The following is a 16,036-nucleotide window of genomic DNA, read 5'->3' as shown; positions in this document are numbered from 1 at the left end:
CGTGAATTTTGTCTGCAAACAACCAAGAAAAGTGAGGTCAGATCATGAAATTTTCCAATTACAAAGAAAGCCAGAAAAAATAACCCCTCAACACTAAATCCTTTCCCCAAAAAGGATCAATCCTAAAAGCGCCGCACCTGGGTTTCCTGCCCGAGTTGGACAGTGAATACCGTCGAACCACTCCCCAGAAGCAATGAGGAAGTCATCCTTCACGGTCTTATTGGAAACTGGAAGACAAGAGATCAACCTAACGACCTCGTTCCGGGGTTTAAGATAATACCCATCATCCCCGAGGCGGTGGCATTCGTACAAATAAGCCACATCATGCCAAGTGAGGCCTAGATTCATCCGCTCGTTTAAGACATCTACACAGCCTAGTATCTTGAACATATTTGGGGCACACTGATACGGCGTCAACCTATGGTTGAATAGGTATTCCCTTGTGATCCTGCGCATGGGAAGTGTCATCCCTCCCTCTATGAAAGCAATCATGGGGATAACAACTTCTCCCTCAACTCTATCGGTCAATATTCCTTCAAGAGGACAGTGTCGCAGCCAAACCCTCGGGGGAATGTGGTATTTAGCCCTAAAGGCTTCCATAGCGGCAGGAGTTTTTACTAATTTTTCGAATCTACCCATCTGAACTGAACTGAGGAAATGAAAGTAAAGACTGAAAAGAAAAGTAGAGTCCGAGGAAGGAATTGAAACGGAGAGAAAGGCGAAATGTACTGGTACCTTCACAAAACGCTCAAGGGGACGCCTGGGAATCTCTCTTGGACGAAGCGCTTCACAAGAACGGCTACGGCGGCGTAACGGACGCAAGTGTTCGTATATCTCTGGGATTCGATGGAGTTCTCTGGAGCCTTTTGGGGTTTGAGAAATGCAGATGAAAAAAGAAACTGAACCCCGCTGACGTCTTATATAGCAGGGAGGAGAGAGAAAAGATCATCCCCGCCTAGAAATACGGGAAGAAACGATGGCCGTTCGATCCACGCCAAGCCGTTGGATGAAGGGAACATAACGCCTCCAGAAGTTAATGGCCACGTCTCGTAAATTGTAGCGCGTCAAAAGTAACGGTCCGCATGCGCGCCCCACGATCTCCTTATTTCCCTCCACTCACAAATATCAAAACCCCGCTTTTCTCCTCGGAGTGAGGTTAAAACCGCAGTTTTGAGGGGCTATTGTGGGGGCCGGCCCAAAAATGATGGGCTATTCCAAACTCAGGCCCGTCCGAGGAGCGTACTATCCGAGGAAGAGCCTCGTATGCAGCATTACCCAATCCCAGCAGCTCCAAGGAAACCCGTCCGAGAAGTAATTCGTCCTCGGACATCACGAAGCCCAGACGAGAAACTCTGCTCAGCCATTTCAGCTCACCTTCCCCAACATATAAAACGAATTAAATTCAAAATATCTCACGGAAGGCTACCACCACATTAATTGCGCCCCAACCACCCTCTTGGCCGCATTAATGAGGAAAAGACTCCTGAACAGTACCGCCTTGGCCTCTGCAACTCACAAAGGGTCTGATGAGGGCGTCTGATGGGACAGGTGCTCGAGTGGATGTTTGGATGACTAACAGGTGTAAGGCTGGGATGAAAAGAAGAAAAATATATAATGTAGTGAAGTCCCTCAAAGAAGGGACAGCAGAATTGTAAGAGGAACAAAAGAAATAAAATCATACTTGAGGAATCCTTCTTTGCGTTCTTATTTCCTTTCTGCAAACAGTACACTACATGCATTAGACCTGCTAGTTTCACTGAGGCCAAGTTCTTTAACCCATTCTCTACAAGTATTTATTGTGGATTGTGCTTTGGGTCAAGGCCTGATCAACAGAAGTTGGGCCAGAAAAATCGTGCAACCACATTATTATTATTATTATTATTATTATTATTATAGAATTAAAAGTAATCTCAAAATAGTATATTAATATTAACTGGTATTAAAATATATCGTTCCACTTACTATGGCTTCCAATACAAAATTGACTCTCACTCCAAATTAGGATAGGCTGGTCCTGACCTTTTGTAATGTGAACTTTTGTGTTTTATATATGCTGATGATTAATTCTATAATTGTGTTTTGTTATAAAAAAAAAAAAGATTAATTGTGGATAACATTGGATTGCACGGATTACACGTTTATGGGATTATAGGACAAGGCTATCAAATAACTTTGGCCCACAAAAAATAAAGTGCTGCATTGCACAGACAGCACAGCTCACTAATGATTTTTATTTTTGGCTGAAAACTCATCGTTCTCGATGGACTCATTTTGAACACATACGATTCCTCGTTCTGCGTGGTCCTTAGGAGTTAGGACATCTGTGTGGTCCTTAGGAGTTAGGACTAGGAGAGCTGTCAGGTAGCAAGTGGAGTACATGATATATATTTTAATAATTGCGTTCTGAATGTCTGATATCATTTTTCTCTTTTTTTCCAAAATTAGTAGAAAATTTACCATATATCCAATTCATCTATCATTGCATAGGGTGGATGTACTGTAATATCACCTCCTAAACTAGAGCATTCACGTCAGTCCGTTCAAATTTTTTGTTTGTTTTATCCGAAAATACCTATTTTTTCTATTTTATATCTTCATTTTTACAAAAGACCTATATCAGTTTATTTATTCTACACATTTATTCAATAAAATATTCAATATTTTTACTTTTTTTTATTATTTCCTTCCCTTTCCTCTCTACTCTCTAGAACCCTCTCACAGACCCAACACAAACCCAAAATCACCCACACCCAGTCGCTAGCCACCGTCTTCTCCGTCGAGCTACAACCACCGCAACTGGGACAGCGAGAAAAGTATCTTTGAGGCCAAGTTGAAGAAGTTCAGACCAAAACGAAACAAGTGTTTGTTGAATGCCTCTGAGAGGGATAGAACAGAGAATTGCCCACTGGATGGGGCGAAGATATTCGTCGAGGAGTTTTGCGACGAAGTAGAGGATGAAAATGGTGAAAGCGAGGCCTGCGTGAGCCATAGAGATGTAGAGGGCAAGACGGACTTGTGGGTCGCCTAAGAGAGAATTTTGATCTGGGTTCGGTTTTGGTGGTGGCGCGTGAGTTGGTGGGGGTGGTGGTGGGGTGGTGTTGGAGAAGGTTTGAGGTTTTGAGGCTGATCGGAACATGTCTTGCCATGCTAGGGTTGGTGATGATGAGGATGAATTTGAGTTTTTGGACTCTGGGTCTGTGTATGGAACTAGCTCCATTTGTTTCAGTTTTTGATGCAAGAGATAGTCGTGCTTTATGTTGTTTGTGTTTGTGATCAAATAGAACAAACCCATCGGAATCATCGATGAGTTCAACAGCAAGTTGAGATGATCAGAGAGGCTGATCGGCAAGTTCAACAGCAGAGCTGAGACGAGAGAAACAAAGAGCTGTGATGAAAGGAGAAATAGAGAGTTGAGATGAGAGTCAGAGGTAGGAGAGAGAAAAAAATAATAAAAAATCAAATACACTAGTTACAGTGTCCACCGGTACTGTAACTCATTGATAATTTTACACAAATTTACACATTTTTAAACGGACTGATATGAGGTATTTTTTGCTTCAAAATGTATAAAAATTGTACTTTCCTTTATTTTAGAAGACTATAAACAGATTGATATGAATGCTCTTAGGTAGATATGGATTGATAAAGCCAACATTAATTATAATTATTTATGAAATGCAACATTTGAGAAAACCAAGCAACCAACGATAGATTTTTACGGTTTACACAGTTCCAAACTGACAAGCCAAAATTATTACATGGAAAAAGTCGATCTGACACACCGAGTGCAACCATTATTGCATTACCGTTCAGAGTGCACCAATTCACGAAGAAACCACTGCAACTAATTAATGCAACTGAAGCTCTTAGCTACTAAGTTAGCTAGGTCTGTTTAGGAGTGAACCAACTTAGTTACAAACTCTTCAATGTTTTTATCAGAACTTCCACCTTGGTCAACAGCTTCTTTGGCCAATGTCTTCCATCTGTATGCATTTTTCACAATCTCTTTCCCTCTCTCCCCTTCCATTATTTCCTTTATGCAATTTTCTATTGCTTCTCTCTTGACTAACCCATTCTCATCGGCTGGAGCTTTAAGTCCCATCTTCCAAACATCCATAATATACTTTGCATTTGTTGGTTGATCTGTCCATTGTGGCACTGCAACCATTGGAACACCAAAGCTAAGAGCTTCCAAAGTAGAGTTCCATCCACAATGTGTCACAAAGCATCCCACTGCCTCATGTGTTAATACCTCGAGCTGGGGACACCAATGAACCACAAGTCCTTTCTCTGAAGTCTCTTCCACAAAGTTTTTGGGGAGCTTTGCCTCTTCAGATGCTCTTACCACCCACAAGAAGTAACTGTTGCTCATTCTCAAACCCCAAGCTAGTTCTTCCATTTGCTCAGCATTAAGAGCGGCCAAACTCCCGAAAGATACATAAATAACAGATCCTTTTGCATGATCATTTAGCCATTTCATGCAAGTATCGCTGTTTGGTTCGAAGATGCAGAAACCATAGTCTTTGTCATCTTCAATCCGCTTGTCTAAGTACATAGATGGAATGGTTGGTCCTATAGTTCTCAATGGCCATATCTCTGTCATCCAATCCACTACCTACAAACAATTTTATCATACCAATTAAGCATAAATTTTTTATTTAATTCAAATAAAAAAATCAATCAAAAAAGAAAAGGAAACAGGAAAGTAACAGTATACAGCCTAAGTTTATTTGCTTTATTACCTCTGGCTCCAGCTCATATAACGTGTTGCAAAGGACCCAATCAGCTTTATCAACATTGGAAAATTGGCTAACAAGCATATCAAAGAAAGCTGGGTAGGTGTTTAAATCATAAATTAAAGATGGCATGTCCTGAGGTTGAAGTGGTGGCAACCCTGGAAGCAAAATTTCTGGCTCTGAAAGAGGGAGTTTGAGCAACCCCTTATGGACATGGTAGTATATATTATCAACAGCACAAGATTGAGTGAAAAAAACAGCACCAACTAAGCCAAACTTTTTGGCTACGTCGAGAGCCCAAGGCAAGAAAGCATCATAAACAATACAATCAACAGGGTTGCCTGAACTAGAACTAGAAAGCTTCTCAAGGAGCTCAGCCAGAGTTTGTGACCCCACTTGCCAAAATCGCTCCAAATAGGCCTGGATGCTCTCTGCATGAGCAATCCCACCTTCATCAAAGCCATCAGAGATGGTCTCTAGGGCAATGGAGCTAGCTTCTTTGTGAATGGTTTTGGACATGGAGCGTGTGGTAACTAGAGTAACTTTGACTCCTTTGTGCTCCAAACGCTTGGAGAACTCGAGCATAGGATTAAGGTGGCCTTGGGTTGGATAGGATAACACCAAACAATGAGCTTTGTAGGCATTATTCGTTACCTTCTCCATTTCTGCTAGCTAACACAGGTTATGACTTTGAGCAGTGTTTTAAGCTGGGTTGAGAGAGTGATAAATATGAACATAAATGGGGTTGTCGCATTTCTTTTATGAAAATATATATTCTCAACTTCTCAACACAACAAAAAAACAAAAATGGGGTTGTTAAGGTACACTACTCCCAACTCTCAAATTAAATGATGTATGGTTTGACTCGGACGGAACTACTAAAAGTGACTGAGGGGCCCAGAATTTTTTTTTTAAAGATAGCAATATACATACAGTTAACGAATATATTGAATCAAATAAGTAATGCAATGAAATATTGGAAACATTAGTTTTTATGTCGGATAAAGTCTCGTATCTTTACAAGTTAAGAAACTATTCAAATTGCGATTGAATCAACGTTATAACTCAAATAGGATTAAACTCTATAAATTATTATTTCAAAAAAAAAAAAAAAAAACTCTATAAATTATTTATTTAAATATTTTTTAACTTTAATTTTGTAAATTGGAAGGGAGATTGTTGCAAAATTTAGTGCAAAATCAATTCAGATGATTTTTATTATTTAAAAGAATGTTGAATTTTATTTTTAGATGATTAAGTTAAAACGTATTAAGAAACAGTTTTTTTTTTTTTTCTTTCTCCCTTTTATTGATATTTTCTTAACATTAAGCATACGCTGGTTTGCATTATAAAGAGTTTTTCTTATTGAGGCTTTGGCCCCCCAAGTTTAGATCCTTTTTTTGTCCCTAGTTTGACTGAGGGTTTTTTTTTTTTTTTTTTTTTTGCTAAAAAATTATTTGATGAAAATCCATCTAATCATAGTTAGGAATATTTTTTTTTTTAAAAGGTGTAAATGATCAAATAAACTGAAAAGTTAAAAAAAAAAAATCTAATTAAGTTCAATATTTTTGTTGGCCAAAATACATTATTAATCCATGATGTTTGTTGAGTAAGTACTCTTTAGTTCCTCAAATTTCAAAATGATAGCTATCAGTTCTTTTGTTAATTGTCATTATTCTCAATGTTAACGTGACTTACAAGCTAATGACATGACATTTATTAAGTGACCTGGTATAATTAAAATCCATTTTTACACATAAACAAATCCATGACTCGTTTAAAAACCGAATTGCTAACCCGTTATTAAATGAGTCTTCCCTAAATCAAATCTCTCTCTCTCTCTCTCTCTCTCTCTCTCTCTCTCTCTCTCTCTCTCGATATTAAAATGAGTCATAGGTAGGCTTATGTCTAAAAGGGTTTTAATTTTTTTAATATTAAAAATGTTGTCACATCACTTAAAATATGTCATATTATTGTATGTTATCATGTAGACATTGAAACTAATGAAAGTTGACAGAAAGACTAATAACGCTTATTTTTCAAACTTTATATACTAATAGTATTCACTTGAAATTTAAGAGACCAAAAATGCTCACTTGGCAAACTTTTAAAACCAATAGTTGATTTTGACATTTTTTTTATTAATTATTTTTTGGTATGACTCTATTTTTATTGATCCTACTTTTTATCAAGATAATTCATTAAAAATAAACTATATTAGAAAAAGTAGGAAGATAATAAAATTTTATATTTTTTCACGAGTATTGAAATACTATATTATGATTGGTAGTAATAAAAGTGACAACAAATGATAATGTTATTATGTGAAAATGATGTTATTTCTATCACAATTTATCACAATAATTGCTAAGAGTTTTGTAACTCAATTATTATTCAAATCACTCATTCCTATTTTTGTAACTAATTATCAAAAAACAAAACAATTTCTAAGAATCTTTGACCTGTAAAAACAAAAACCAAAAAAAAAAAAAAAAAATTCTACCTCGTTGATATTAAAATTTTGTTTTGTATAATAACCGAATCCTTCTCACCCACTAAAAAAAAAAAGATCACATTAATAATAATGAATTTAAGAAAATTTTTGTGTCCTACTCTATTCAACCAAGCAATTATTACTTATTATTCACATTATATTCAAATGTCAAAACTCAAAACCTTCCATCATTAAAAATATATATTTAAAAAAGATCAATTGTCAACCTTCCATAATAATAATAATAATAGTCGCAAACCCGTGCTATGCACGAGAACCTACCTATTTGTGAGGTGGACTAAAATAATTTTATAAAAAATTTAAGAAACTACACCATTGCATAATTTGCTCTTGTATGACTTCAATTTGTGTTACAATTTAATGAAGAAGCTATTACTTGAACGTGCAATGAATTATAAAAAATTTGTCAAACAATTTCAGATACTGCAAAAAATAACTCAAAAATCCAGATATTAAAACTTCTGAAATACCAAAAAATATTAAAGAATCAGATGATTCATTGCTTAGAAATTATTGAAACAAAACAAAATATATATATGACTAAATAATAGATAAATATAAGAGAAAAATGGGTTACATTCGAAATAATAATTTCAATTATTGCAAACTTTTTTATCTTGTAAAAAACGCCTAAAGAGAGTTTGTAGTTTATGTACGAAAATTATTTTTTAAAAAATACATGAAAAAATCATAAAATAATTTTTTTTATCAAAATAGAGGAGAAGAAAATAACATAAGAAGAGCTCATACATCTACTCGGCTTAAAATATATATATATATATATATATATATTTGGGTTTGCTTTGCTTTTATAGTGTTCATGATTAACCTTGCAAATTTGGAAATAAATTATCAAAGTTTGAGTTTAAGTTTAATTTGGACTTGTTAGAGAGATACAGTTTCACTCCAAGTTAAGTTTAGATTGAGCAAAAATAATTTTGTTTTAAAAAAATTGATAATGATGAGTTTGAGTTTAAGTTGAACTTGTTAGAGAGATAGAGTTTCACTCCTTGTTAAGTTTGGATTAAACAAAAATAATTTTATTTAAATATTGTGCTGACGTGGAAAATTGTGAAAGTTTCAGAGGGTTCGGTTATATATATATATATATATATATAAATTACATGCAATGCTCAAAATTTTCCATTTCCACTAAGTTCATATATGCTATCCTTATCTATTAATGTGTACACTAAACCAGCTAATATACAATGCCCCAACAGTTCAGAAGAAAATACTTAAACTTGTCCATTTTCTATCCTTTTCTTGCAATTTCTTATCTACCAAACAAAAATTAAAACAAAAGGGTCTCAAAGTACATAAATACCTTCCAACGCTCCCACCGATTCCAACTCACAAATCCAGGCACTAACTCAGTCCTAAATCGCCCCACAAACTCACCCACCTTCACATTGGCATCTTCCAAGCAAACCCAGTTTCCTTCTTCCCTGACTCACTGAGTTTCGACCATAACCGCTCCGAGCCATGTCGGACCGACTGAGTCAAACTCAACCATGAAAACCCATCAAACCCATTTGGGTTTACAAAAGCTAGAATGTGAAAATTGGGTTTGTGGTGGGAATTTTTGGACATAGGGTTCTTAGGAAGCTTGAGAAGAATGAGAGTTTGAGAGTTGTGTGTGAGTGAAGCTGAAGAAAATAAAAATGGGTTTGGTTTGTATGGGACTATAAGCTCCATTGGTGGGTTTTGATTGAGGAATCTATGGCCATGGGCTGGATGAGACTCACGGCAAATGGGGCGCCGTTTCTGGGTTGTAGAAGTTGGATGTGGGTAGTTTGTGGCAAATGGCGGTCTGAGGAAAGAGATCGATCTCTATTCTGAGGAAGAAGATGGTCGTTGGGTTGTGGGTATGGTGGGTATGGGGGGTTTGGTGGGTTTTGATTGAGGAATCTGTGGGTCTTTATGTGATGCAATGCTTTGCTGTTGGTTTGTTGTGGGTCTGATCGAGGAGGAACTAGTAGAGGAGGAGTTGGTAGAGAAGGAGCTGGTAGAGGAAGGTAGGGAAGAGAAGGCAAAGCATCAGGTTTAGAAAAGTTTTATTATATTATTATTTTTAATATTGTGTTGACGTGGAAAATTGTGGGAACTTCAGAGGTTTCGGTTATACATATAATAATAATAATAATAATAATAATAATAATAATAATAATATATTTAGTCCTAAAAATTTGGACAAAAATGTATCTTACAACTCACAAGTTGTCTCATTAGCTATGTGACCATAATGAGACATAAGGGTGCCCATGGGTCGGGTTGGGTCAGGTTGAGGGGATTTTTTGACCCAACCCACCATGGTGGGTCAAAAAAAATTCAACCCGACCCAACCCATCACATAAGTCCAACCCAACCCAACCAAACCCACATGAGTCAGGTTGAAACCATGGGTTTAACAAATTTTTATTATTATTATTATTATTAAATTGAGTAGAAAAAATATATTAATATATTAAAAAAAACCTAAAGATTAGTATCAATATAACTCCTTAAAAGCAAACAACACTAATGACTAAACAACAATAGTAATTTATTAGGATTTGTGTGAACTAATTGACTTTTATATAGGATAAGAATAACTGGTTATTTAAAAAAAATTATTAATTATATAATTTATTATTTATATATATATATATATAAAATTGGTATTAGTAGGAGGAATCGAGAAAATGCTACTCTACAGCTGGTTTTTTTTTTAAATTATTAAATATAATATATATATATAAAATTTCCCTCTGATTTAAAAAAAAATATATAATTTATTTTAAATATATATTAAATATGGGTGGGTTGGGTCGGACTTGACAGATTTGTAATTTTATGACTCAAATCCAACCCGACCCGCTATAATTTTTTTTTTTTGTAATCCAATCCAACCCACCAAGTCTTAAAAACCGACCCAACCTGACGGGTTGGGTTGGATCGGATCGGATTTGACGGGTCGGTGAGTTTTCTGCACACGAGACAAATATAACCTAAAAAAGTAAAAAGCTAGAAAGGGACAGACACCTGGCCGGTCCCCAAGAGGAGAAAAGATGCCATAAAGCTAGTAGCCAGTGAGGGTGGTAGAGAGGTAGTGGTTGGATTGTCATTGTTGGATGATTTGGAGGACAATAGATGAAATAGTGAGGTCTGCAGAGCCAAACTTTAAGATAAAGATGACTCAGTCATAGGGATGGCAATGGGGCGGGGCGGGGCCGAAGGATGGGGTCTTCGTCCCCGCCCCGCATGGTTTTATCTTGCCCCATCCCCGCCCCGCCCCGCATGGCGAGGAATACTTTCTCACCCCATCCCCGCCCCTTGGGGCCCCACGAAGCCCCGCCCCACCCAGCCCCGCCCCACCCCGTAAAACTCTACTTTTTGTTAATTTGCCCTACAACTAGTACAATTTTTTTAATGAAACCTATTTCATTAATAGAAATATACTTGAAATTACAACTAAATTTATCCTATCAAATCAAATCAATTTTTAGAAAAAATTGAATAATATATCCAAGTGTTTATCAAGACAATCATTAAAAAAATAAATAAATAAAAATCTCATAGTATAACACAACAAAATAAAGGCAAAGAATCACATTGGGTAGAATAAAATATGCTAATATTAATATGTTTGTTTAAATAGTAGGGTTTTAGGGTATGAAAATTTTACAATTATAACCTTTAGTAACGCGGGCGGGGCGGGGACGGAGAGGGGCGGGGTGGGTCTAAGACTCTAAAAAGCCTAAACCCATCCCCGCCCCGCCCCGTGATGCGGCGCTAAAATCTTGCCCCATCCCCGCCCCACCGCCTTTGCGGGGCGGGGAAAACCCGCGCGGGGCGAAGCGGGGAGGGGCGGGTTAAGCGGGGCGGGGAAAAATTGTCATCCCTACTAAGTCATAATGAGCTATGTAGCCCTTTAAAAAAAAAAAAAAAACCTTTTTCTAAGACAATTATTCCCAAAAACAAAAGGGACTTTATTTTAAAATTCTTTTCTTATAATTTCTTTTCCTCAAAATTCATGGGATTTCATTTCCTAACATTTATTTTCCTTTCTATTTTTGGTGAAAAATCCCATTGAACTGGCTGTGTTAAACATTTTTTCCCTAGAAGGTCTTTTTCCAAAAGTCTATAAAAATTTTCAAGAAATGCTTTTCATAAAAGTCCATTGGAACTTCTCTTTGAGGAATCCATTCCCATTTCCAAAAATACTAAAAATCTAATAAAATATTTTCCGAAAATTCGAAGAGAATCAAATAAATAGTTTCCAAGAGATGTTTCCAAACCCCCCCCCCCTCTCCACAAAGGCATTTTCCCAAAAACTCCTAAATACAATTTAATTTTTTTTCTAAAAGTGTGTTTTCCTTAAAAAAACACTAATAAAAACGCAAGTTATAGCCACGTTTTTTTAGTTACATTTACAAAAAAATGCAATTATAGCTATCCTATTGCCGCGTTTTTAAGAAATGCAGCTTAAACTACTGACCTATAGTTGAGTTTTTAAAACATGACTATAGATTAAGTCTATTGTCGCGTTTTTTTGATCAGGCCTGTTGCCACGTTCAAAAAGTGTGGCTATAGGTCCAATTGAATTATTAAAAAGAGAAAAAAAAAAAAAAAAAAAAGAAGAAGAAGAAGAAGATGACCCATTACGACATTTAAAAAACAAAGCCATAGCCAATCTATAGCCACGTTTTTAACAAACGCAGCTTAAAATCATGACCAATAGCTGCGTTTTTAAAACACGGCTATAGGTTAAGTTTATAACCGCATTTCTAATTGTTTTTAGCCTTGTTTTTTTGGATAGGACCTATTCCCACGTTCAAGAAACGTGGCTATAGGTCCAACTGAATTTGAGAAACGGCGCTTTAAGCCCATTACCTCAAGATGAAGCCAATGAAGCCCCCCTCCCCAAAATTTAACCTTTGTCTTTGTTGTCTTTTTTACATGAAAATTGCATGGAAGGTAAGTTGCTTTTTTTTTTTTTTTTTTTTTTTTTTTTTTTTTTTTTTTTTTTTTTTTGCTTTTAAATTAATGAGTGAGGCAAGCGATATTTAAATTTCAAAGTACAACTCTTTTATAAATGTGGGGATCGTTCGATCAATAGGCCCATAAAGTTCAGAATTGATTCAGGATTGTTGGGCCCATGGCCCATCCGAGGATGCATATCCGTCCGAGGAAGCCAAGTCACGTCATAAGGTAGTTACTGAAGGGGATGGTAGTCAACATCACAAGGGCAGGGTTCTGTATCCGTCCGAGGACACCATACTCCTCGGCAGTATGCGTCCGAGGACGATCAAGACGTGGTCTTATTGCAACCAGACCTCAGAATTAGGTCACCGTAAAGGATAGAATAACCGACCAAGGATGAAAGAGATAAGGCAAACAAATATCTATAACTACAGCTGCCTCCGCATTAATGACCTCTCAACCAACTCTCTGGCCGCATTAATGTGGAGGTGATACCTGAACAGTAAGGAAGCAGCCTTACAGCTGCCCATAGGAAGTTCCAGGAGGTGCTAGATGGGACAGAAAGAAATCCTCCGGACCTAACCTACACGTGTGCGGTGAGGATGAAACACAAAGGGGGGTATATAAACTAAAAGAAGAGCATGAAGAAAGGAGGATCGGAACAGAAAAAGAAAAGGGAGAAAAACACAGACAAAAAGGAAGAGAGCAAAAGTAGAGAAAAAGAATTGCATTGATCACTAAAGAAAACGATCGTTGTACTAACTTTAGACCTTTAATATACGTGAGAGTAAATCTTTTTAAGAGAGACCACGGTTAACCTAGTTCTTTACACCCACGCTCTACAAATCATATTGTTTGGGCCTTTTTACGTGCGAACCCAACACTGTTAAGGTTCATTGCAAATCGTGTCCTTACAATTGGCGCCGTCTGTGGGGAAAGCTTGTATTAGCTTATAGAACTTCCGGTACAACGTCTCCGATGGAAGGAGTGGAACCACCTCATCCCGCAGTGGGACCGCATTAGGATGATGTCAACCTGCATCAGCCGGAGTCAAGGGGCTCTCAGCATGGTGGTCCTCGAAGGAGTCCCGAACGGAGAGAAGTCCGGGAGGGGAGTGTACGTACAACTCATACCACCAGGAGCCACTCACGGGGGAAGAGTCACGTCTCCCACGCGAAGCATGATGGGACTCTGCAACGTGAGATTGCAGACTTGAAGAGAGAGTTGCGCCATGCACGGCGAGAACGTTCCCCACCTTGCTCTGAACCATCATCCGGGGAGTCGGATGGAACTAGTTACAGGCGGAGGTCGAGAACTCCGCAAAGCGAGACTTTCTCCTATGAAGAGGAACATCGCCATAGGCGTAGGCGTAGAAGTCCAACTAGCAGGGGCTTGGGAAACGATGCCATGAACAAAGCCCTGAGTCAAATTTCCAAGTCACCCTTTACGAGAAACATAGACGATGCTACCCATCCTCGGCGGTTCCATCAACCTACGTTCTCTCTGTATGATGGCCATTCAGATCCGGTGGAACATGTAAGCTATTACAGCTAGAAGATGGCTATTCACTCCAGGGATGATGCTTTGATGTGCAAGATTTTTCCATCGAGTTTGGGTCCAACGGCGATGAGGTGGTTCAATGGCTTAAGGGCCAATTCTGTTGGATCTTTCAAAACACTGACTCGGGCTTTTGGTGCTCGCTTTATTACATGCAGCTGGACTCCCCGGCCTTTAGGATCCTTGTTGACTTTTTCTATGCGAGAGGGCGAGACTCTCAGGAGTTATTCGGATAGGTACTGGGAAATGTTTAACGAAATAGAGGGAAAGAATGATCCCGTGGCTATAACCACTTTCAAAGCCGGTCTCCCAACTGATCACGACTTGAGGAAATCCTTGACGAGTAAACCTGTCACCAGTGTGCGCCAGCTGATGGACAGAATAGATAAGTACAGAAGGGTAGAGGAAGATCAACTTCAGGGGAAAGTAAAGGCCAAGATCATCCCTCAGGAAAGGAGAGATTTCAGGTCGGATCGTTATAATAACAGCCGACCGAGGAGGGATTTTGTTGGGCAGTCGGGCTCGGCGGACGCCCAGGTTGTTAATGCAGTATTTCGGGATCCTGTTCAGCAGGTTTTGAAGAAGATAAAGAATGAGCCATTCTTCAAATGGCCGAACAAGATGGCGGGAGAGCCTAGAAAACGCAACCCGAGTTTGTATTGCCATTACCATCAGGATCATGGGCACACGACAGACAACTGCAGGAATTTATGGGACCACTTGGAACAGTTGGTCCGTGAAGGGAAATTAAAGCAACTCTTGCATCACTCCAGCGGAAGGGTGAGCCAAGCAGGTTCCGAGGTGCGTGGGGATGCTTCATCAAGGCTCCCCCTGGATACGATTAACGTTATCTTTGCGGCCCCGGGAAGGACTGGATCTTGCCCCTCGAGAGTGTTGTCGGTGTCCCGATCCCCGGCCGAGGATCATTCTCAGGCATTGAAGAGAGCCAAAAGGCATGTCCCCTTGATTTTAGGTTTTTCAGATGAGGATCTGGTTGGGACCATACAGCCCCATGAGGATGCTTTGGTGGTAACATTGAGGATTAGCGGGTACGATGTCCGAAGAGTGATGGTTGATTAGGGAAGCGCTGTGGATGTGATGTATCCAGATTTGTACAAGGGGCTAGGTTTGAAACTAGAGGACTTAACAACCTATAATTCCCCTCTAGTGAGTTTTGAGGGAAGGTTGGTCACTCCCATGGGGCTAATCAGGCTGCCCGTGCAGTCAGGCACGGATGTGGTGGAAGTGGATTTTATTGTCGTAAATATTTTTTCTCCGTACACGGCTATTGTGGGCAGACCTTGGCTTCACACCCTTAAAGCGGTTTCGTCCACCCTACATTAGAAGGTGAAATATCCATCCGGAGACCAAGTGCTGGATATAGTAGGGAGTCAGGCGGCTGCTCGGCAATGCCAAGTAGCGGCTATACAGCATTGGCCAGAGGCAGAAACCTCGGCTACGGCTGACAATGAGTTATAGCAATTAAAGTCCCCACTATCAGGATTAAACGTGCCAACCAATGGGGTAGAGTGTGAAGATCTGGAAAAGGCAGTTGTCGCTGATGATCCAGAAAAATTCTTCCAAGTTGGGGCCAAGTTGCCTTTGCAAGAGAAAGCGAATTTGCTGGAATTCCTCCGAGCCAATGTGGACGTTTTTGCATGGGACCCGTACGAAACCCTAGGGGTGGACCCGAATTTCATTTGTCACCGACTCAACGTGAACCTTGCCGTTGTCCCTAGAAGGCAACCTCCTCAGCGACCATCGAAGGAGCATGCCGAGGCAGTTAGAAGCGAAATTGCCAAGCTCAAATAGGCTGGGGCTATCAAGGAAGTGTTTTACCCTCAATGGTTGGCCAATACGGTGGTAGTAAAAAAGAAGACTGGAAAATGGCGGGTGTGCGTGGACTTCACGGATCTTAATAAGGCCTGCCCCAATGATCCATTTCCTATGCCGAAGATCGACCAGTTGGTGGATGCGACCGTGGGTCACCCTAGGATGAGTTTCTTGGATGCCTTCCAAGGGTATCATCAAATACCGCTGGCCGCCGACGATCAAGAAAAGACTGCTTTCGTGACCCCGATTGGGAACTACCATTACAAGGTGATGCCCTTCGGTTTGAAAAACGCTGGATCTACCTACCAACGTATGATGATGAAAATGTTTGAGCCACAACTGGGCAGAAATATTGAAGTTTATATCGATGATATGGTTGTAAAAAGTAAAGTAGTGTCCGAACATGTGGAGGACCTCACTAGTATCTTCG

At 39.0% G+C, this 16,036-nt stretch overlaps 1 protein-coding gene across 2 annotated transcripts in view; it reads right to left on the bottom strand.

The window, feature by feature from the left end:
• Positions 1 to 3,637: 3,637 nt before the first annotated feature.
• The window catches only part of LOC126698771 (mogroside IE synthase-like), an 83,314-nt gene continuing 70,915 nt past the window's right edge, over positions 3,638 to 16,036 (bottom strand). Inside the window, exons 2-3 of one of the 2 annotated variants that reach the window (XM_050396200.1) lie at positions 4,743 to 5,417; positions 3,638 to 4,615 (exon numbers count right to left, since the gene is read on the bottom strand). In XM_050396200.1, coding sequence (XP_050252157.1) covers positions 3,893 to 4,615; positions 4,743 to 5,399 — 1,380 coding nt within the window. In that variant the 5' untranslated portion in view covers positions 5,400 to 5,417 and the 3' untranslated portion in view covers positions 3,638 to 3,892. The remainder of the gene's footprint in view (positions 4,616 to 4,742; positions 5,418 to 16,036) is intronic. The other variant, XM_050396201.1, reaches the window with a different exon arrangement.

The sequence above is a fragment of the Quercus robur genome, chromosome 9 (assembly GCF_932294415.1).
Source record: "Quercus robur chromosome 9, dhQueRobu3.1, whole genome shotgun sequence".
NCBI lineage: Eukaryota > Viridiplantae > Streptophyta > Magnoliopsida > Fagales > Fagaceae > Quercus > Quercus robur.
Note: the sequence above shows the minus strand (reverse complement) of the source record. Positions and strands in the feature narration are given on the sequence as shown.